Source organism: Coregonus lavaretus, assembly GCF_964263955.1.
Source record: "Coregonus lavaretus genome assembly, chromosome: 26".
NCBI lineage: Eukaryota > Metazoa > Chordata > Actinopteri > Salmoniformes > Salmonidae > Coregonus > Coregonus lavaretus.
In genome coordinates this window covers 16,186,899-16,210,391 of record NC_140013.1, presented here as the reverse complement: position 1 = coordinate 16,210,391, position 23,493 = coordinate 16,186,899, and the positions used below count along the sequence as shown (strand labels likewise).

At 44.3% G+C, this 23,493-nt stretch overlaps 1 protein-coding gene across 1 annotated transcript in view; it reads left to right on the top strand.

Moving 5' to 3' along the window:
• The window catches only part of LOC311101337 (sortilin-related receptor-like), a 44,359-nt gene that overhangs the window by 5,120 nt on the left and 15,746 nt on the right, over positions 1-23,493 (top strand). The window contains exons 2-17 of the mRNA XM_084142472.1: positions 8,050-8,151; positions 8,559-8,728; positions 9,780-9,972; positions 11,263-11,380; positions 13,173-13,246; positions 13,897-13,985; positions 14,469-14,647; positions 14,928-15,114; positions 15,656-15,784; positions 17,123-17,208; positions 18,545-18,717; positions 19,159-19,290; positions 20,652-20,743; positions 20,996-21,242; positions 22,128-22,266; positions 22,510-22,683. Of these exons, the coding sequence (XP_083998598.1) occupies positions 8,050-8,151; positions 8,559-8,728; positions 9,780-9,972; positions 11,263-11,380; positions 13,173-13,246; positions 13,897-13,985; positions 14,469-14,647; positions 14,928-15,114; positions 15,656-15,784; positions 17,123-17,208; positions 18,545-18,717; positions 19,159-19,290; positions 20,652-20,743; positions 20,996-21,242; positions 22,128-22,266; positions 22,510-22,683 (2,284 nt within the window). The remainder of the gene's footprint in view (positions 1-8,049; positions 8,152-8,558; positions 8,729-9,779; positions 9,973-11,262; positions 11,381-13,172; positions 13,247-13,896; positions 13,986-14,468; positions 14,648-14,927; positions 15,115-15,655; positions 15,785-17,122; positions 17,209-18,544; positions 18,718-19,158; positions 19,291-20,651; positions 20,744-20,995; positions 21,243-22,127; positions 22,267-22,509; positions 22,684-23,493) is intronic.

Here is a 23,493-nt window from a genome sequence, read left to right as displayed (position 1 = left end):
AGAGATACTGGGGTGCAAATTAGCAAAATAAATAACAATATGGGGATGAGGTAGTTGGGTGGGCTAATTTCAGAATGGCTGTGTACAGGTGCAGTGATCGGTAAGCTGCTCTGACGACTGATCCTTAAAGTTAGTGAGGGAGATAAGAGTCTCCAGCTTCAGAGATTTTTGCAATTAGTTCCATTCGTTGGCAGCAGAGAACTGGAAGGAATGGCGGCCAAAGGAGGTGTTGGCTTTGGGGATGACCAGTGAGATATACCTGCTGGAGCGCAGACTACGGGTGGGTGTTGCTATGGTGACCAGTGAGCTAAGGTAAGACTGGGATTTGCCTAGCAGTGATTTATAGATGACCTGGAGCCAGTGGGTTTGGCGACGAATATGTAGTGAGGGCCAGCCAACAAGAGTGAACAGGTCACAATGGTGGGTTGTATATGGGGCTTTGGTGACAAAACGGATGGCACTGTGATAGACTACATCCAATTTGCTGAGTAGAGTGTTGGAGGCTATTTTGTAAATGACATCGCTCAGCGACGCAGCCCAGTTACAGAGCATTAGCAGCCCAGTCAATGCTAACTTGTCACTCACTCTCACCTACTCTCACCCGTCTCTTTGGTGATACCCACTACCCAGCCCCTACTAATATCTTCGGCTGGGGCTAATAGGATTACCGTAATGAATATCACGAGCTTTTGGCAGCACCGAGCTGCTTAGGCTAATTAAAGCCTCAGAAACGCAGGGTTGTATCCCAGGCCTGACAATATAGATCCCTGAGTAATAATTGATAATCAGACCTTAAGACCTCTACTCCTTCCCTTAACTCCATAGTCCTCCGGAAGATAACTGGCTTAATTAATATAAATGGACGTCAATAAGAGGTTTCTTAACAAATAGCTTTTTGACACATTTCCTTCTAATTAAGCCAGTGGAGACGAGAGGGGGGGGGGGGGGGGGCAGTGTAACAAGATCAAGGACTTCTTTATATAATGGCTGCCTGTGCTTTCCCTGATGCGTCAATACCCCAACGTGTTTAATGTACCATAATGGCATAGAGCAGACCAACAACAAAATTGAACATGAAATTGCAATGCGTAGTTAAGCTGCTGTTTGGACCTCGGTTTTCCCCGTAAAAATAGATTTAAGTGTTGCGACACCCAGAGAACCAGACGCAGCTTTATTCCTTTGGCAGCCATATTGGTCGTGATGGCCTTTAACGCTGTAGTAGTACTTTACCTTCTTCCTTAACGTGTGATGCCAAACCCCACATTTCCCCAGCTCCCACTGCAATGTGTGATACACACTCATAAACAAACTAAAGGGCACTTTGCCGTAAAAAAACGTGACGTGTACAGTGGGAGGGAGGGAGGAGATAAACATGCCACTTAAAAGCAATGCGAGGTCTGGGAAATGGCTCTATGTCTCTCAGATTAACAGCTACCTGGATAAACAAACATTAGAACCACAAAGACAGCTCCCACAGGCTCGGCTCTGCAGGAGGACTTGCGGGGACAGGGTTTCATGTTCCCCCCCACAACTATTCTTATAGTTTATTGGTTTAGATATAGAACGTGGAAAGGGGGGGGTATCCAAATATCCAAATTTGCATTGGAAGCACAGTGCTTCTGTTCTGAGCAGCTAGACTGCTCAAGGTACAGTGGGGAAAAAAAGTATTTAGTCAGCCACCAATTGTGCAAGTTCTCCCACTTAAAAAGATGAGAGAGGCCTGTAATTTTCATCATAGGTACACGTCAACTATGACAGACAAATTGACATTTTTTTTTCTCCAGAAAATCACATTGTAGGATTTTTAATGAATTTATTTGCAAATTATGGTGGAAAATAAGTATTTGGTCACCTACAAACAAGTAAGATTTCTGGCTCTCACAGACCTGTAACTTCTTCTTTAAGAGGCTCCTCTGTCCTCCACTCGTTACCTGTATTAATGGCACCTGTTTGAACTTGTTATCAGTATAAAAGACACCTGTCCACAACCTCAAACAGTCACACTCCAAACCCCACTATGGCCAAGACCAAAGAGCTGTCAAAGGACACCAGAAACAAAATTGTAGACCTGCACCAGGCTGGGAAGACTGAATCTGCAATAGGTAAGCAGCTTGGTTTGAAGAAATCAACTGTGGGAGCAATTATTAGGAAATGCAAGACATACAAGACCACTGATAATCTCCCTCGATCTGGGGCTCCACACAAGATCTCACCCCGTGGGGTCAAAATGATCACAAGAACGGTGAGCAAAAATCCCAGAACCACACGGGGGGACCTAGTGAATGACCTGCAGAGAGCTGGGACCAAAGTAACAAAGCCTACCATCAGTAACACACTACGCCGCCAGGGACTTAAATCCTGCAGTGCCAGACGTGTCCCCCTGCTTAAGCCAGTACATGTCCAGGCCCGTCTGAAGTTTGCTAGAGTGCATTTGGATGATCCAGAAGAGGATTGGGAGAATGTCATATGGTCAGATGAAACCAAAATATAACTTTTTGGTAAAAACTCAACTCGTCGTGTTTGGAGGACAAAGAATGCTGAGTTGCATCCAAAGAACACCATACCTACTGTGAAGCATGGGGGTGGAAACATCATGCTTTGGGGCTGTTTTTCTGCAAAGGGACCAGGACGACTGATCCGTGTAAAGGAAAGAATGAATGGGGCCATGTATCGTGAGATTTTGAGTGAAAACCTCCTTCCATCAGCAAGGGCATTGAAGATGAAACGTGGCTGGGTCTTTCAGCATGACAATGATCCCAAACACACCGCCCGGGCAACGAAGGAGTGGCTTCGTAAGAAGCATTTCAAGGTCCTGGAGTGGCCTAGCCAGTCTCCAGATCTCAACCCCATAGAAAATCTTTGGAGGGAGTTGAAAGTCTGTGTTGCCCAGCGACAGCCCCAAAACATCACTGCTCTAGAGGAGATCTGCATGGAGGAATGGGCCAAAATACCAGCAACAGTGTGTGAAAACCTTGTGAAGACTTACAGAAAACGTTTGACCTGTGTCATTGCCAACAAAGGGTATATAACAAAGTATTGAGAAACTTTTGTTATTGACCAAATACTTATTTTACACCATAATTTGCAAATAAATTCATAAAAAATCCTACAATGTGATTTTCTGGATTTTTTTTCCTCATTTTGGCTGTCATAGTTGACGTGTACCTATGATAAATTACAGGCCTCTCATCTTTTTAAGTGGGAGAACTTGCACAATTGGTGGCTGACTAAATACTTTTTTTCCCCACTGTATATACTTGCTATGAATATGTACAGGTGAATCAATTCAATAAGAATGCTACTCATGATGTTCAGTATCTGTTCTTGGTATTTATATCAACGTAATGACACTTCATAATGACTTAATAATAATTTCATGTTAGTTTGATGGATCGTTAAGATACCATACATTTGTTAAAGCAAGATTTGATTTGAATCCCTGATGGATAGAATCCATTTTCCACAGATCGTCAGACTTCTTTTCAGCCATGGAAGTCAGTCAAGCTACTGCGGTTGAAATGACCCCCTGGCCTGCTGTCATTGAAGCATTGAAGCAGTAGTCTTTTCCGAGACTACGTTTATCTCCCCTTGGTATTCTCCATGCCAACATTGTGTTGTTGTGGCTGCTTGGCTTTCAGAACACGGCAGACTGTGTCGCGGAGATGGAACGTTAACAGCAACATTAGATAAATCAATAGGTTGAATAGCGCTGTGAGGACCCAGGCATTCACAGGGGAGGTGAGGCAGACAGACTTGCAGACAGACATACGGACTCACACACACACAGGCAGGCAGTCACTGTGTTATGCCTGCTGGGTCATCAGGAAAAATACAGACTACCTGACATGAATGCTTGCCTAGATTCATCACTGGGGGAACTGTGGAAGCTGTGTGTGTGTGTGCGCGCATGTTTTGTTTGTTTTTATGTATTATCATGGCTGCCTTGAGGGTGCTCTCTGTTAATCCAAGTTGATGCCATAAACCTGATTACCATCCTATGCGGTGAATGAGTCTGCCTGTAATGCTATGGCGCTCTTATTGGCTGTCTGCTTTTCAACTGTGTACCACTAGGGTGCCTGTGTGTGGTTGTCTGTGTGGCCCATCAGACTGACGCATTATTTCAGTGCATTACTGAAGCCATCTGTCCTCTTCATTGGTATCCCTGTCTGTGTGACACATCTCTTTTCCACAAAACTGTTGGCTGCTCTTTGATGTTAACACTGTCCTTTGTACTCATATTCTATGATATGATATTGTTTTGTCCCAGCTCGGTAAAGATGCTTGTATTAATCGGCGTGCGTCTGTGTATGTTTGCGTGCGTGCGTTCGTGCTTCAATAACTACAAATAGAATCATATTGGGCTGTGTATTCGGCCCATCTAATAGAGTGTAACACACTTGACATTTATTGCCTGCAGCTTATAATGAAGAGAATATTCATATTAGAGTTGTTATGGGAGGGCAGAAGGCCAGACAGGCAGTTAGTGGTCCCATTCTGCTGATGTGAGCCTAGCCAATCCCTGGGAGGCAGATCACAGGGTGTCTGTGTTGCCAGACTGACACGTAAAGGAGGCACATCACTAGTTGCGGCTCAAATAGCGCCCTATTCCCTATATAGTGCCCAACTTTTGACCAGGCTCCAATGGTTTCTGGTCAAAAGTAGTGCACTTTGTAGGGAACAGGGAGTCATTTGGGAGGCAGCCAGCGTCTCAGGTCTCTCTGGGGATCAGGAGGATGACGGGCGGCGAGTCCCGGCGCTTTGGTCTTCCTGCTTGTAATTCATTAAAGATTACAGCCCCTTCTCCTCCTCCATTGAACAAAGTGTCAAAACAATGAGATTTGGCCTTTGATTGTTCTCATTGGCCCACTGAGTTTACAATCTGCCCGACAGTACAGCTAGATTAATCATTTGAGTCTTTAAACGCCCACAGGCCACACCAGAAGAAATCCACTTTTTTGAGCTGAAAGACGATGGATGACCTGTGATGTTGCACAACGATTTAAGTAATAAGTCATAGTTTTAGTCAAAGTGTGATATACAGTGCATTCGGAAAGTATTCAGAACCCTTGACTTTTTCCACATTTTGTTATGTTACAGCCTTATTCTAAAATGGATTCAATAGTTTTTTTCCCCTCATCAATCTACACACAATACCCCATAATGACAAAGCAAAAAACGTTTTTTTTTGTATGTGTGCAAATTTATACAAATAAATGAACAAATAAATATCACATTTACATAAGTATTCAGACCCTTTACTCAGTACTTTCTTGAAGCACCTTTGGAAGCGATTACAGCCTCAAGTCTTCTTGGGTATGACGCTACAAGCTTGGCATACCTGTATTTGGGGAGTTTCTCCCATTCTTCTCGGCAGATCCTCTCAAGCTCTGTCAGGTTGGATGGGGAGCGTCGCTGCACAGGTATTTTCAGGTCTCTCCAGAGATGTTCGATCGGGTTCAAGTCCGGGCTCATGCTGGGCCACTCAAGGACATTCAGAGACTTGTCCCGAAGCCACTCCTGCGTTGTCTTGGTTGTGTGCTTAGGGTCGTTGTCCTGTTGGAAAGTGAACCTGAGCTCTCTTGAGGAGGTTTTCATCAAGGAGCTCTCTGTACTTTGCTCCGTTCATCTTTCCCTCGATCCTGATTAGTCTCCCAGTCCCTGCCACTGAAAAACATCCCCACAGCATGATGCTGCCACCACCATGCTTCACCATAAGGATGGTGCCAGGTTTTCTCCAGACGTGGCGCTTGGCATTCAGGCCAAAGAGTTCAATCTTGGTTTCATCAGTCCAGAGAATCTTGTTTCTCATTGTCTGAGAGTCCTTGAAGTGCCTTTTAGCAAAATCCAAGCGGGCTGTCGTGCCTTTTACTTCCGTCTGCCCACTCTACCATAAAGGCCTTATTGGTGGAGTGCTGCAGAGATGGTTGACCTTCTGGAAGGTTCTCCCATCTCCATAGTGGAACTCTGGAGCTCGGTCAGTGACCATTGGGTTCTTGGTCACCTCCCTGACCAAGGCCCTTCTCCCTCGATTGCTCAGTTTGTTCGGGTGGCCAGCTCTAGGAAGAGTGTTGGTGGTTCCAAACTTCTTCCATTTAAGAATGATGGAGGCCATTGTGTTCTTGGGGACCTTGTTTGTTTTGGTACCCTTTGACCTCATGGCTTGGTTTTTGCTCTGACATGCACTGTCAACTGTGAGTCCCGTGTGGCTCAGTTGGTAGAGCATGGCGCTTGAAACGCCAGAGTTGTGGGTTCGATTCCCACGGGGGACCAGTTAAAAATGGAATGAAAAATGTATGCATTCACTACTGTAAATCTGCTAAATGACGTAAATGTAAATAGACGTGTGTGCCTTTCCAAATCATGTCCAATCAATTCAATTTACCACAGGTGGACTACAATCAAGTTGTAGAAACATCTCAAGGATGATCAATAGAAACAGGATTCACCTGAACTCAATTTAATTTATTAATTTCTAAAAACCTGTTTTCGTTTTGTCATTATGGGGTATTGTGTATAGATCGATGAGGATTTTTATTTATTTAATCAATTTTAGAATAAGGCTGTAAAGTAACAAAGTGGAAAAAGTCAAGGGGTCTGAATACTTGCCGAATGTACTGTATTTGGGCTTGAAGTGACACATCCAAACTGCCCACTTCGTGCAATTCCTTGTGAATGCGGTGTCTTTTCTTATTAAATTATTTTCAGCCTATGTTTCGCTGGGTTTTATTTTAATGTTACCACCCACCCGTATGGCATTGTTTATTATTCAGAAATAGCTGCAAAGTTATTCCTCTTTGCGACTGAGATGAGCCAAACAGCCTTGTGCCGCCTGAGCAATGCAGGAAATTAAAACAGTGGGTGCAAACATATGTTTTTGCACCTCCAGCTTTTTTAAAACCAGAAAACGATCATAATCCATTAGATAATTTGTCAATTTTCACTTATTTTTGAGTTTGTCTGTATTCAAAATGTATGTCTGACCATTTTAGAAATTGTATTTTTGCATGATATGATAGCATTTTGCAAACCCACTACCCCCGTCGCCCCAAGATGAATGGTTTTGACGACTAAAGTTTTGCCTCACTACATGCTCCACTGCTTTGATTGGTGTAACATTAGCTAGAAACCACAAGCATTTCGCTACACCCACAATAACATCTGCTAAATATGTGTATGTGACCAATAAAATTTGATTTGAAGTATCTATCCAGATAACGAAAAGGCACTCGTGAAAGAACATTAAAGGAAATTATAGTTACATGTCATTTGTGGCGTGCTTGATCATGAGCAAAGTCATTGTAGCCTATCAATCAGCCCGTGCTCATGGTTCCCTGTGAGAACCATGAGCACGGGCTGATTGGCTTTGCTGTACCGCAGCCAAAGCCTGCCAGCAGCCTACCGACTACCAAAGGTTGCACCATGTCCATTACAATGTAGAAAAACGTTCAATAGTTATCCATATTATCTGAGCTTCATCTTATTCTTTCTAACCCTTTCTATGGTGGATTCGCGGCCGCAATTTATGGAAGATGCCAAAACTTTGGAGATGGATGGCGAAATCAAAGATAGGCCAGTGGTTTCCATCTGTGAGGAAGTTTTCCCTAAATCAATGCTTATGACAAATCCAACTCCAAAACCAGCCATAGCTGGCTAATCTTTATAATACGGTATAGGCCTAGAATAGAAAAAAAAATGGCAACAGAACATTAGCTAGCTAGATAAGGTTAGCATGCTAGCTAGCTACACTGACAGCGGTCAGTGCCCTATTTGCTGATGTTTATCAACTCCACGTGGAAATTGTATAAGTATCCTTCGTCATTCTTCAAAGGTGAACCTTAACATGCATTTCCTCTCTAGGATGGAAAATGACGTTGAAATAGTGATGTCAACTTTCTCTGGGGGGGTCCTTTCATATTAGCAGATTCTATAATAATTTAGTCACATTATTCATAATTAGGAGGTAGGCATTAAGCCGTCTCCATGGCTCTTTGTGTTTCTGATTGATTGATTGATTGATTGATTGATTAATTGTACATCTGTTGGTTCCAGACTTTGTTGGGGAGCCATGAACCGTCGTCCGTCCAGCTGTGGGTGTCCTACAACCGCCAGCCAATGAAAGCCGCCCAGTTCATGACCCGCCACCCAATCACAGTGAGTCTCCAGGCTTGCTTTGCAACACCAGAACACCCTCTCTGTGGCTCCTAGTAGACTCCTAGTCTAGAGAACAAACCTGTCACTGTATTGTTGAGAAACTGGGAAAATGTATTTGTAAGGAAATGCTAAAACTCTACTATGTAGCTAGTATGTAGTTGACAGCTCAACATGAGCCAGAAATCACAAGACCAATCACAGAAAATACTGTAAGGCGTGACACTCCACTCACAGTAAAAAGCTGTTAATTCCATGACACTATTTATCTTAAAAATGAACATGTTTTTGTGTAATAAAAGTTTAATTACAATCATCAGCTTTTAGTTGAGGGAATCACACCTATTTTTCTTGATAATGCCCTACACAAATAAGGAAAACTGCTCAACGTCTCTCTTCTTTTCCTGCAGGAGTACTACATCGCTGACGCCTCGGAGGACCAGGTGTTTGTTTGTGTCAACCACGTCAACAACGTCACCCACCTGTACATCTCAGACACGCAGGGCCTGTCCTTCTCCCTGTCCCTGGAGAATGTTCTATACTACAGCCCAGGGGGTTCAGGCAGCAACACCCTCATCAGGTAGGCACAGTGTTCCTAGTCCTAGTGCTTCTCAATACTCTACTGTGGGGGGGGGGGGTTGCACTATTTTGCTCCAGGCCAGCACTTACACACCTGCTTCCTCTATTTGACCTAATCAACCAATCTTTGGTTGTACATTTTTGTTTCAGGCCAGCCCAGCGCTAACCCACCTGATTGATCTATTAACTAATCACAGGTTGCGCATTTTTGTTCCAGCCCAGGACTAACCCATTCGATTCAGCTAATCGACTTATCACTGTGATTAGTGGCTTGATAGTGCTGGGCTAGAACAAAAATGTGCACCCCTTTGGTGTATCCCCCAGGAATAGATTTGGAAACAGTATACTACTAAGCAACGAGGATGCGAGACCTGGGTTCAAATAGTATTGGTATATTTCAAATACTTCAGCTGCCCTTGATTGAGCTTACCTGACATAACAAAATCAAAAGAAAAGTCCCAAAATCACAAACCCTGCCCATCTGACACTCCAGGCAGGCTCAATCAATCGCCCAAATCATTTTAAAGAAAACAAATACTATTTGAACCCAAGTCTGCAATATTCTGAAGTGACTCACAGTTAAGGCAGCCTAATTAGTAGGCTACCTTCTGAGATCTGTAGTGTCTTGCTAGGAACAAACGTAACAGAACTCACCTTGATAAACACCTTGATAAAGCAAACCTTCCTTGATCAAATACACACACCCTTGGATCAAGTATACCCACCTTGATCAAGCGCACCCACCAATCTTGATTTATTTTGAAGGAGAGATGAGTGGAGGCTGTTCTATCCGTGCTACGTCTGATCATGCAAGCACTGGGGGACCTCCTGGTGTGCATTCCTAGTGACCACGATGAGTCAGCGTGTGTGTGTTTTCTCCTCAGTGTTGGTAAACAACAGCAGGGTCTTTGCATGTGTTTCCATGTTCACATCCCAGTGACTAGGATGATGGATGTTTGCTGAGTCCCTGTTGTCATGGCGCTGCAGTGTAGCGTAGTGCGTCCAGTGACTATAATTAATGCGTGCGTACCTGTGTACGTGTTTCATCCCAGGTACTTTGCCAACGAGCCCTTTGCTGACCTGCACCGTGTGGAGGGTCTGCGCGGCGTCTTCGTGGCCACGCTCATCAACGGCTCACTCAGCGAGGACAACATGCGCTCTGTAATCACCTTCGACAAGGGGGGCACCTGGGAAATGCTGCTGGCCCCATCCGCCGACAGCCTGGGAGGAACACTGGACTGCCAGGTAGCTAGCTACTTGTTAAAATAACATCTGACCCTGTATCAGTGGTTAGAGAAAACGTCCACCTACTCCCTGGTGGGTTTCCCCTAACCACTGATACAGGATACTGAAACTCAGACCCCAGATTGTAGCTGCCTGGCAGACTATTGCTGGCAGCTTCAGAAATATGACATTATAAACATCGGGGCGACATCCTGCTTACAGACATCAACAACAACAGGATTAAGATTAGGGCTGTGGTGATACCAGTATCGCAATATTCTTTCCATGGCAAAAATGAAAACATGAAGCAGAACTGAAACTCTTTGGTCCTTTAAAAACTTGCTGTATGTAAAATATTGGGTGCCATAGCTTGGGAAATAAATACATGTGACTCTGGATGACAACATAAGCATGTTTGTTTCCAACATTAGGGCTGTTTTCCTAAATAAGTTAAATCCGCTTCGTGTTTTGTTTCCTTACCACGATACTAGGGAGTGTCGCGATACTGGCATCATCCCGGCCCTAATTAAGATCTGCCCAAGACTCCTACTGTTGGCTCGTATTAATATAGGCATGCCTGAAGGGAGGGCAAAAATTGGGAAGAACCAATAAAGTGGCAGTCTTAGCAGAATTTATTTATGTTGATGTCTGTAAGCAGGAAGTTGCCGTGTTGTGTTTTACACTGTCGTAGTGCTGAGTCTATGAGTCCTTTGAGGTAGGGATTGGGGGTAGGGTAATATGACATTAGTGGTTAGGAACAACAGTCACACAGTGTGTGTTTGCATTCTAAACGGGAAGTGGGTTTGGGTGCAACAGGTGTGTTCTGTTTGGTTTTAGAAAGTGGTCGTGTCCCTTTTACGAAAATGTATGCACTCACTACTGTAAGTCGCTCTGGATAAGAGTGTCTGCTAAATTAATATAATGTAAATGTAGCTTAACTTCTGAGAAAATAGTTTATAGTTTTATTGATTTATCTTCGGTTTTGCCAGAGTGATTATTGTCTCCATTGACCTAACCCGTCTCTATCTCTCTCTCCATCTCGCTCCTCTCCCTCCATAACACCTCTCCATCCCTCCCTCCATTCCCCCTACTCCATCTCCCTTCATCTCTCCTCTCTATCCCTCCATTCTTCCTTTCTATATCTTCCTCCATCTCTCCTCTCCATCCCTCCACCCCCCCCCCTACTCTATCTCCCTCCATCTCTCCTCTCCATCCCTTCCTCCATCCATCCCTCTTCTATACCCCCTCGGTACTTCTCTATCCCCCATCCTCTCCCTCTATCTCCCATCCTGTCCCTCCCTCTCTCCATAGCTCTCCAAGGGCTGCTCCCTCCACCTGGCCCAGCGCTGGAGCCAGCTTCTCAACATTCAGTTGCGCAGGATGCCCATACTGTCCAAGGAGTCAGCGCCAGGGCTCATCATGGCCACAGGTGGGGAGGCTTAGGCTAGCATCATACAACTACAATTTTTTATTAAAAAAAATATATTTGTTCTGATTTTATGGAACAGAGAGAGAGAGAGAGAGAGGATGATAGTGGGAAAGAAAGAGAAAGATTGTGTCAAAGGGACTGACTATTTCTATGAAGAACACATGACTTCCCTTATGGTGGTGCAACTTCCGCTGTTGTCTGATCTGATGGAGAGGACCACTTCCTCCACCAGTCGATCACACAGGAAATGCTGCAGAGTCTCTCCTTCCTGCTCGTTTGTCTGCGTTTGTTTATTCATTTTTTAACCTTCATTAAAGGTTAACCTTTGTAAACCTATGTTTGTGTGCATGCATGTTAGTAACTGCGCGTACTCTCATGTCAGAGCAATCGGCTTTGACCGGGGCTACACTAGGAGCAGTTGGACACAAATCCATTGTGTTTAATCCACTGAAAGTGTCTCTCTTGTCTCTACCGCTTCTGCCTGCTTGGCGGAGTACATTGATTTTCTTTGTAGCTGTGCTGTGTCTGGAAGGAGGAAGAAGCTGCTAGACCTAATTAAATTATTAGTAGATAATGGCCACAGGGAGAAGTGCAGAGAGGCGCAGGGAGAGAGGAGGGCTGAGGAGACACTATGCCCTTCTCGTCCGTGTTATCGCTTACACACAGATGCGCTAATTACTTCTGCCTCACCCAGCGGGTACACACACAAACACACACACAAACCGTCTCTCTCTTTGTCTGGACCCAGCCAACCACACACAACCAGCATCCCCACACCGCCTATCAGGGGGAACATTTCCACCGAAGCGTTTGTTTTGTGACTTGTTCCTGTGACATTTCTTAATTTGGAAAGCACCGTTGATATGGCCTCCAAGAACAACAGTCATTAGTGGTGGTGCAGGGGAGGAGAACATCATTCACTTACTGTGGCATAATTAAACAGCTCTCGGGATGAGTGTCAGACAGAGAGAGAGCCGTACACAACTACATAAAACAATGAAGAGTTGGAGTCAGAGTTTTGCCTGCTGTAATCCATATTGCACTTGTGAATTCTACAACCGGTATCAGTACGCCACACCGTTAGGTGCAACATGGGGGTCTACATCCACATAGGATAAATAGATATTTGATGTTACAGATATTAGACTCATTACACTCGTTGGGGCCTTCCCCCTAGAATGACTATATACTGATTTGATTTTAACCATACCTATAGGTTCAGCAAATGGGAAGGAGAGAGTATTGACACTGCAATATAACGTTGACAATAAAGCACTCTGGACAGTAGGTTGCGGTATGCAGAGTTTGTTTGAACATAGGCCCATTCCTTGACGTCAAGCATCTGTTAAAAAACCCTGGATGTAATCTATCCCTATGTAGAGACACCCAGCTATAGGGCCATGCTACAGTAGCTCCTTTCTCCATGGCAGCATCTCAAATGGCACCCTATTCCCTATATAGTGAGCTACTTTTGATCTGTTGTTGGCTTTGTGTGCTCTGGGCTGGCCACTGTGCTTGGGCGCGTCCCAAATTACACGGCACCCTATTCCCTATGCATGTGGTGCACTACTTTTGACCGGGGCCCATAGGGCTTTTGGTCAAAAGTAGTGCACTATGTAGGGAATAGGGTGCTATTTGGGACAATGCCTGGATACTGCTGGGACTGGAGACCACCTGAAGCTGCAGTAGTGTTCTTACTGAATCACTCTCTGTGTGTACTGTTTAATTCATCACCTCCTCTCTCACAGCCATTCCAGTGATCATCCTGTGTCTGTGTTTGTCTCCCCTGCAGGTTCTGTGGGCAAGAACCTGGCCAACAAGCCCAATGTGTATGTGTCCAGCAGTGCTGGGGCCAGATGGAGAGAGGTCAGTGTCTGTGTGTGTCTTGTTTGTGTGTGTGCTTTGTTTTCTATAGTGTGTGCGCCTTGTTTGTGTGTGTGTGTGTGTGTGTGTGTGTGTGTGCCATACATGTAACTATGCACATGATGAGCATGCTGTAAATCATGACATTGGTTATTCTTGGATGTTTCCTGCCTATGCTAAACCCCTCATACCAAAGGGTTTCTGTGGAACGACTAGCCACAAAGCTGAATGCCCAGCAGAGGACACTTTCTTTGACAGCATATTATTAAGCAACAACAAACATGGTGCTGCAGTTATTCAAAGCCACTCTCTGTAATATGTGCGTACAATTTCAAGACTGGGGAACCCTCTAAAACAATGGAGCAAAAGCACCCATAACATTTTCACATGCTCTTGATGTCTATGATGTGACATTCCACAAGAGCAAAAAATAATAATAATAATAATATATATATATATATATATATATATATTTTTTTTTTAAACATACTTTTAATGTGAACATAGTATACTTCATTTAAGTATCATGACAACCAAAATATTTTTGATAATAATATGGCCCGACAGTTGTACTAGTCTTACTGTGGTAGCTATATAAATTGACCAGCAAACTGTGGCTTTAATGAGTGTTCTTCACATTTACCCTTCTCCAGGCGCTGGCCGGTCCTCACTTCTACACGTGGGGTGACCATGGGGGCATCCTCATGGCCATCGCCCAGGGGGGCTCCACCACACACCTCAAGTGAGTCTCACAACTGTCCTAAATAAGACCCATATCTCCACTGCTAGAACAGCACAGTATGCTGTATATCACTCCCTCCTCATTGCACTTTCAGTCCACTTACCTTGTCAAATAAAGGTTCAATGAATTGTACCCTTTTCAACCCACTGTGTCACTGCCAACCCAAGCAGTACTGTGCTGGCTCGGAAATATAATTTTCACATTGTCCTTTCCAGCACGGTTCCAGCTACTACAGTACATGGGATACATAACCAGGCCAATGCAGTACAGCTTGGCTTGGCTCGGCTCAGTAGTGTAAAATGGGTATAAATATTTTAACCATGCTAATTTCGATCTCCATACTGTCTCTGTCGGCCCTGCGATAGACTAGCATCCTGTTCAGGTGGTGTACTTGCTGCCTCACGCTACAGAATCAGTAGATTTGCCCTATGGGCCATTCTGGCTCGGACAAGGCTACTTACCTACTGTCTCTCTGTGTCTCAGGTTCAGTACCAATGAGGGGGAGACGTGGACGGACTTCCATTTCTCCGACAGGGAGGTGTATGTCTACCAGCTGCTGACGGAGCCGGGGGAGAAGAGCACCATCTTTACCATCTTCGGCTCCTATGCTGACCAGAGACACAGCTGGCTCATCCTGCAGGTCAACGCCAGCGACGTGCTCGGTGAGTAGACTCTCATAATATTATTACACTGGGCTGAAGTCATGACTGAAGTATGCTCAGCCTGGTGCTTTTGCGTCCGTTTGTCGTCCATTTTCACAATGCCAATGAGAAATATCCATCCATTGGGCCAGGGTCTCACTGAGGGGGTGTGTGTGTTTGTGCATTCGTGTGTGTCCACTGTCCAGGCATATGTACGCTTATGTCCCAATGCTACTGTAATACAATATAATCCAATTCCAAATCAAGTATTTAAAATGTGTGTATTTGTGTGTCTCTTCAGGCGTGCCATGCGCCGAGGGAGACTACAAGCGCTGGTCCCCGTCAGACGAGCGGGGCAACGACTGCCTTCTGGGTAGAGAGATGGTGTATAAGCGACGCACGCCCCACGCCACCTGCTTCAACGGTGAAGACTTTGACCGCCCCGTCACCGTGTCCAACTGCTCCTGCACACGCCAGGACTACGAGTGGTGAGACCAGAGGCACCATTGCCAAGCCCCTGTCCAATCCCAAATCCGCCCTTTGCCTCTACCCCTAAACACTATGTACCCCTATAGGCACTTTATATCGATCTGAAAGGATTGGATAGCTGCTATCTATAAAGGTAATAGCTCCACCTTTCCTTCTGTTAAGCTAGGACTAGGTGGAATGTTTCTCCCTTACTTACAACTATGCTATCCTTTCAGGGTAGGGGCTAGGGGTTGATTGGAATTGGGCAACAGTCTTTTCCACTCATCTCTGTCTGTTCATAGTTTCATAGTCTGATAGGCTAACATTGGGTCTGTCTCTCTCTATCTCTCTCTCTCTCTCTCTCTCTCTCTCTCTCTCTCTCCGTCTCTCGCTCTCTTTCTCTCTCTCCCTGTCTTTCTCTCTCTCTCTCTCTCTCTCTCTCTCTCTCTCTCTCTCTCTCTCTCTCTCTCTCTCTCTCTCTCTCTCTCTCTCTCCCTGTCTCTCTCTCTCTCTCTCTCTCTCTCTCTCTCTCTCTCACCCTCCTTTTTCTCCTGTTCTCAGTGACTATGGCTTCAAGCTGAGTGAGGACCTGGCCCTCCAGGTGTGCCTGCCCGACCCCGAGTTCTCAGGGAACCTCTACGCCCCTCCCGTGCCCTGCCCTGTTGGCACTACCTACCGTCGCAGTACAGGGTAAGCCAATATCCCTTTGGTATTAGCATATTGTCACTTCATCAGAAACCAGGCTTTACCCTTCTCATAATTATAGCCTTTTTCCTTTTGTTAAGGTGACTCCACACGTTGAGGGTTACGGCCTTGCAATGGGTCAGGATTATATGACCTGGCTGAGCTGAAGGGTTTTGGGGTTTTGGACTGAATTCATTGTGTGTCCCAAATGTGTGTCCCAAATGGGCCTTGGTCAAAAGTAGTGCACTTTAAAGGGAATAGGGTGCCATTTGGGATGTAACCATAAAGGTTGAGATACACTTGTCCTTGGTGGCAGACTGGCAGTGACATATGGCTTATAAAAACGAATGGCATTTCCTAGCGTATCAGTCTTCACCTCAATCTTGTATGATTTTTTACTGCCGCAAGGAGACGACCGTTCGATATCAACATGATTAATTATGAATATGATATGAACGCTGTGTAATTACCGTCCTTTGTTGTCATAGGGGAAACTGTCTTTGTTCTTCTTTTGTGTAATGGGGAAGAGAAAGGAGTGACGTTGTTCCATTATATAGCCCTTGCTTATCATGGAGAACAGCCCCACCTAGTGTCATAAGGAGAGAAATGTCCCAGCAAAATCTTGACATACACTGAGTGTACAAAACATTAAGATCACCTTCCTAATATTGAGTGGCACCCCTCCTTTTGCCCTCAGAACAGCCTCAATTCGTCGGGGCATGGACTCTACAAGGTGTCGAAAGCATTCCACAGGGATGCTGGCTCATGTTGACTCCAATGCTTCCCCGTTTTGTCAAGTTGGCTGGTCCTTTGGGTGTTGGATCATTTTTGATACACACGGGAAACTGTTGAGCGTGAAAAACCCAGCAGTGTTACAGTTCTTGACACAAACCGGTGCACCTGGCACCTACTACCATGCCCTGTTCAAAGGCACTTACATTTTTTGTCTTGCCCATTCACCCTCTGAATGGCACACATACACAATCCATGTCTCAATTTGCTCAAGGCTTAAAAATCCTTATTTAACCTGTCTCCTCCCCTTCATCTACACTGATTGAAGTGGATTTAACAAGTGACATCAATAAGGGATCATAGCTTTCAGCTGGTTAGTCTATGTCATGGAAAGAGAAGGTGTTCCTAATGTTTTGTACACTCAGTGTGTATAAAATGGAGAACATGTAAACATTTGTTCTCCTTTTTTACACAACTACGCATAGGATACACTATACTACACCATGTGTTGTGCACATACTCTTGTTGTGATATTGGGTGGTGGGTGTTTGTCTGACCATGTTATTATGCAATTTGTGTGTCTCTATCGCTCTCTCTCTCTCTCTCTCTCAGGTACAGGAAGGTGTCTGGGGACAGCTGTAGTGGAGGGGATGTAGAAGCCAGACTGGATGGAGAGATGCTGCCCTGTCCTGTAGGAGGTAAACCTCCCCTCTCTCAATTAAGAATCCGTCATTAGAGCAGGGCCAATAAAACAAGCTCAGCATTACATACGTACCCACATACAGTCAGACCATGGGCCGTAGGTATCAAGCATCTCGGAGTATGCTTATTAGTGCTGATTTAGGATAAGTTTTCCCTTTTAGATGAATAAGAGACACTCTGAGACGCTTGAAACGAGGTTCACAAATACTTTACCTTGATGGTGTTCTCCGTTTTGCTCTACGACCCCCACAAGTGTCACGGGACTCCTCTGAAGGTAGCCCATACAAATGAATGGAAGTATGGAGGTAGTTTTGTGTCCAAAAAAACGAAAATATTTCCTGAACTTTTTTATATCTCCTAGATATAGAACAGACACTTCAAAACGTTATTCCTTAAGATTTATTTTTTGACTGTCTTTTTCTGCCATCTATGAATGTGTTATTCAATGCGTTTCTATGGGCTATAGTAGTAGGCCAAATTCTGTATTTTATCAAAAAATATATATATATATTTTTGGGGGGGATACCTAAAGGGCCTAAAGTTCATAATCAAGTAGCTACATGATCGGCTTAGAGGTTAGAGGTTAAATGATAATCCAACCCCAAGAACAGGGTTGAAATGTTTGCCACTTTCGCAGCTTGCAGAAGCGGTGAGAGCAGACAAAGACAGTGGGTCATGGGACATGACGGGGTTATGTGGTACGGGCCACACAGTTTTATCTTTATTGCTAGACCTTAAAGAAACTCTGTTGTACAATTGAGGCAAAAGATTTTGTAAGTTACCTTTAGTCACGCATTATGGGGTGAATTTAGTTAAAGATACAAAGGTTAGCCCCCAGCAGTAGATTATAGGCTACAACACATGTAAGTTAGACCTCAGGGACAGTAGCTGCTGCGGCTGGAACTGGTTATAGGGATCCAAAAAGCAAATAAACAAGTAAGTATTAGTGAATTCATGAAAAGTGAAATTACTCAAATGTTATACATAAAAGCAAAGGGTAGGATGAACTTTAATTTCCCTGAGGGGAAATTGTTTTAGACATGCATTACTGCTGTATACAAAATAAATACTGCCGTACACACTGCTGTATACAAAATAAATACTGCCGTACACACTGCTGTATACAAAATAAATACTGCCGTACACACTGCTGTATACAAAATAAATACTGCCGTACATACTGCTGTATACAAAATAAATACTGCCGTACACACTGCTGTATACAAAATAAAATGCAATATGTTGCTATTTTCTTACCAGTTGTTACTCTTCACATGGATATAGATAAGAATGAATTGTATTAAGTGTTCTTTTTCTCCTGGTCTTTTCCAGAGAGTAATGAGTTCATCCTGTACGCTGTGAGGAACTCCATCCATCGCTATGACCTGGCCACAGGGACCGACCAGGCCCTGCCCCTCTCTGGTCTCCGCGAGGCCGTGGCCCTAGACTTTGACTACGAAAGGAACTGCCTATACTGGGCCGACATCTCGCTGGACACCATACAGGTCAGGGCCTTCACAGAAGGCACTCAGATGTAACCATGACTTACCCTATTCCCTATATAGTACATTACTTGTGTACTATATAGGGAATAAAGTGCCATTTCTGACACAGAATCTATCCTACACACACTTCAGAAACCAAGTGCCCCCGCACATTGACTCTGTACCGGTACCCGCTGTATATAGCCTCCCTACTGTTATGTTCTTTTACTGCTGCTCTTTAATTATGTTTTACTTAACACTTCTTTTTCTTAAAACTGCATTGTTGGTTAAGGGCTTGTAAGTAAGCATTTCACTGTAAGGTCTACACCTGTTGTATTCGGTGCATGTGGCAAATAACATTTGATTTGTTTTGATTTTGAACAGTACATTGTGAATCGTGATTAGTGAAAAGTATATACACATACTTCAGTGACCACATGCCTCCCTGGTCTCCCCCTCCAGAGGCTTTGTCTGAACGGCAGTACGGGACAGGAAGTGATCGTGAGGAAGGACCTGCAGAATGTGGAGGCCCTCACCTTTGACCCCATCAGCAGGCTGCTTTACTGGGTGGACGCCGGAGCGCAGAGGATTGAGGTAAACATGAGGAACAGGGATTTGTCCAATATTTGATATATACTGAACAAAAATATAAATGCAACATGCAACAATTTCAACAGTTTTACTGAGTTACACTTCATATAAGGAAATCAGTCAATTGAATATATTCATTAGGCCCTAATCTATGGATTTCACATGACTGAGCAGGGGCGCAGCCATGGGTGGGCCTGGCTCCCAAGCGTTTGCCCTCCCATTATTACAGACAGAAATACTCCTCCGTTTCATCAGCTGTCCGGGTGGCTGGTCTAAGATGATCCCGCAGGTAAAGAAGCCGGATGCATGGTGGTGGCAGCATCATGCTGTGGGGATTTTTTTCAGCAGCAGGGACTGGGAGACTAGTCAGGATCGAGGGAAAGATGAACGGAGCAAAGTACAGAGAGATCCTTGATGAAAACCTGCTCCAGAGCGCTCAGGACCTCAGACTGGGGTGAAGGTTCACTTTCCAACAGGACAACGACCCTAAGCACACAACCAAGACAACGCAGGAGTGGCTTCGGTACAAGTCTCTGAATGTCCTTCAGTGGCCCAGCCTGAGCCCGGTCTTGAACCCGATCTAACATCTCTGGAGAGCCCTGAAAATAGCTGTGCAGCAACGCTCCCCATCCAACCTGACAGAGCTTGAGAGGATCTGCAGAGAAGAATGGGAGAAACTCCCCAAATACAGGTGTGCCAAGCTTGTAGCGTCATACCCAAGAAGACTCAAGGCTGTAATTGATGCCAAAGGTGCTTCAACAAAGTACTGAGTAAAGGGTCTGAATACATATGTAAATGTCATATTTACGTTTTTTTAATTTGATAAATTTGCCAAAAATGTGAAAAACCTGTTCTTTCTTTGTCATTATGGGGTATTGTGTGTAGATTGATTGGGGGGGGGGATTTGAATCCATTTTAGAATAAGGCTGTAACGTAACAAAATGTGAAAAAAGTCAAGGGGTCTGAATACTTTTCGAATGCACTGCATATATATTCTTTCTCCATCTTATTGAAGCCTTGTTTGATTTATATTTATATCCTCACCTGATAAATGACATGCTACTGTATAGTATCAGGCAATACAGTGTGTATTCGGTGCATGTGACAAATAAGATTTGATTTGATGATGGTGACCCACTCCATGTGTATGCCTTGGGGCGGCAGGTAGCTTAGTGGTTAAGAGCGTTGTGCCAGTAACCGAAAGGTCGCTGGTTCTAATCCCCGAGCCGACTAGGTGAAAATTCTGTCGATGTGCCCTTGAGCAAGGCACTTAACCCTAATTGCTCCTGTAAGTCGCTCTGGATAAGAGCGTCTGCTAAATGACTAAAATGTAAATGTAAATGTAAATGCCTTGTGTTGTGTAGGTGTCTAACCCTGATGGGGACCTACGTCACACTCTGCTCAACTCCTCAGTGCTAGAGCATCCCAGAGCTCTGGTCCTCATGCCAGGAGAGAGGTAACACTGTCTAATTACCTTGAATATCAGCCATCAATTTTTAAATCAAATGCATTTATAAAGCTTTATTTACACAAAAAGGTATCCCGCATGACCGACTGTTAAAGGGGCAATCTGTGATTGCTTCATCCATTTTGGACTTTACCGCTTTGTTTTTGTTTGAACTGCAGATTGCCCCTTTAATGTAAATAACATCAATGTTAATATCTGTCTGATATACTTGCTTAATCTGTGATGCGTCTCTCCTACCAGCCTGATGTTCTGGACGGATTGGGGTGACCGTGCGGCCGGCGTGTACCGCGGCTACATGGACGGCTCCAACGTGTCATGCATCGTGTCCGAGGGCGTCCGCTGGCCCAACGGCATTACAGCTGACGACCAATGGCTGTACTGGACCGAGGCCTACGGCGATCGCATCGAGCGGGCAGACTTCGCCGGCGGTCAGCGCAGTGTGGTCATGGAGGGCCTGCCTCACCCCTACGCCATTGCTGTTTTCAAGGTACTTTAGAACGGTTGATGCGCTTATGGAGTATTAAGGCCCACTCTGTGATATTTACAGCCGTTTTTGATCATTTAAAGGAATGATGTATACCCATTGATTCTTGAAGAATATCACTTATAAACAAGCTTAGTTCATTTGTCTAACGTCTTTAAAGGTAGACTCTGCAATATGACATCATCATACACAGCCGGTCAACTTCCTGCTTCCAGATGTCAACAATAACAGAATTCAAAATGGCCCAGGATTGTCACTATTGGCTCTTTCCAAATTTGCTCCCTCCCTTGAGGCATGTCCACATTGTTTCAGGTTTTTAATGTCACATACACAAGTACAGTGAAATGCCTTTCTTGCAAACTCAAAACCCAACAATGCAATAATCAATAACAATGTAATACCAGAACAAACACATGAGAAATAAGAAGAAATATGAAGAACACAATGAGTAAGTAAGTAAGCATACTATATACTTGGTCAGTTCCAATGCCATATTTACAATGTGCAGGGATACTGGAGTGATGGAGGTAGATATGTAAAGGGGTAAGGTGACTAGGCAACAGGATATAAGATAAACAGAGTAGCAGCAGCTTGTATGTGAGTGGGTGTGTGTGTGGAGTCAGTATAAATATATATTTGGAATTATCCAATAGAAGCAGCCTTGTCAAATAAGAATGTTATTGATGTCTGGAAGCAAAAAGTTGGCACACTGTGTATGATGATGTCATATTGCAGATTCTACCTTTAAGGTTATTGAGTGTGCAACACTGGGGATAACTCATGGCACATAAAGTAGCACAGTCCCATTGTAAAAAATATATCTATGTTTGTTTTCATATAATCTCCCAGTTACTGGGCAAATCCTCATTGGCGTGTGTGTGTTTTCAGAATGACCTGTACTGGGATGACTGGTCAAGGAGGGGCATCTTCAAGGCTTCTAAAGCAGGCTCCCAGGACAATGAGCTGATAGTGGGTAGACTGACCGGGGTCATGGACCTCAAAATCTTCTACAAGGGCAAGACCAGAGGTGAGAGACAAGCAGTGAAACCATATTAATGGCTGTTCTAAGTAAACCCTCCAAGAACTTCAATGGTCAGCATTAAATAGATATTATGTGTGGTTAGAATGCTACTCTGGAAGCGACAATAGTGGAAGCTTTGTTTGGACACCCCCACTACCTCAGCAGAGTTAGACGAATCACATGATTGGAGCTTAGTGTACCTGTCTGCTCATGATAAACCAGTGTGTGTGTGTTTCCACTCTCTTCCAGGCCATAATGCCTGTGCAGACCAACCCTGCAGCCTACTGTGTCTACCCCAGCCCGGGCACCGCCACACCTGTGTATGCCCCGACGGAGCGCCCACCACCACCCTACCCAATGGGGTGCTCCAGTGCCAGTGTCCCACCGGCTACCAGCTCCACAACAAGACCTGCATCAAGACAGGTGAGGCCTGGCACACTCACATACGTGCACACACGCTTTCTGACAGACACACAGGCACACAAACACACACACCCAATGGTCTCGCTGGGTACAAAATACTACTGATCAAGTAAAATGTGCCGAAAACAACAGGTGTAGACCTTACCGTGAAATGCTTACTTATGAGCACTTAACCAACAATGCAGAGTTTGAAAAAGTATGAAAAATGTGTTAAATAAACTAAAGGAAAAATATTTACATTTTAGTCATTTAGCAGACGCTCTTATCCAGAGCGACTTACAATAAAGTAACAATAATGAGGCTATTTGTTATTCTTTAATTCTTTAATTTTTTACTTACCTATTTTTTACTTTACACTTATTTTTCTTAAAACTGGATTATTGGTTAAGGGCTGTAAGTAAGCATTTCACTGTAAGGTCTACACTTGTTGTATTCGCCGCATGTGACAAATACAATTTGACTTGATTTGATAAAGGGGGTACCGGTACCGAGTAAATGTACGGGGTAGTCAAGGTAATTGAGGTAATATGTGCATGTAGGTAGGGGTAAAGTGACTATGCATAGATAATACACAGATGCATGATCATGTATTGAGGTTCTCAACATAGTCCTTCAGATTACCCTATCACAGTACTACAGATCCACAATGGTGCCGGCTTTTGTTCCAACCTAGCACTAACACCTGTGTCACCTAATTCAACTAATCAACAAGCGATGAGTTGAATCAGGCGTGTTAGTACTGGGTTGGAACAAAAGCCTGCACAGCCTGCAGTGGGTCCGTCCCCAGGTTCTAGATCCCTGCCTCAGTAA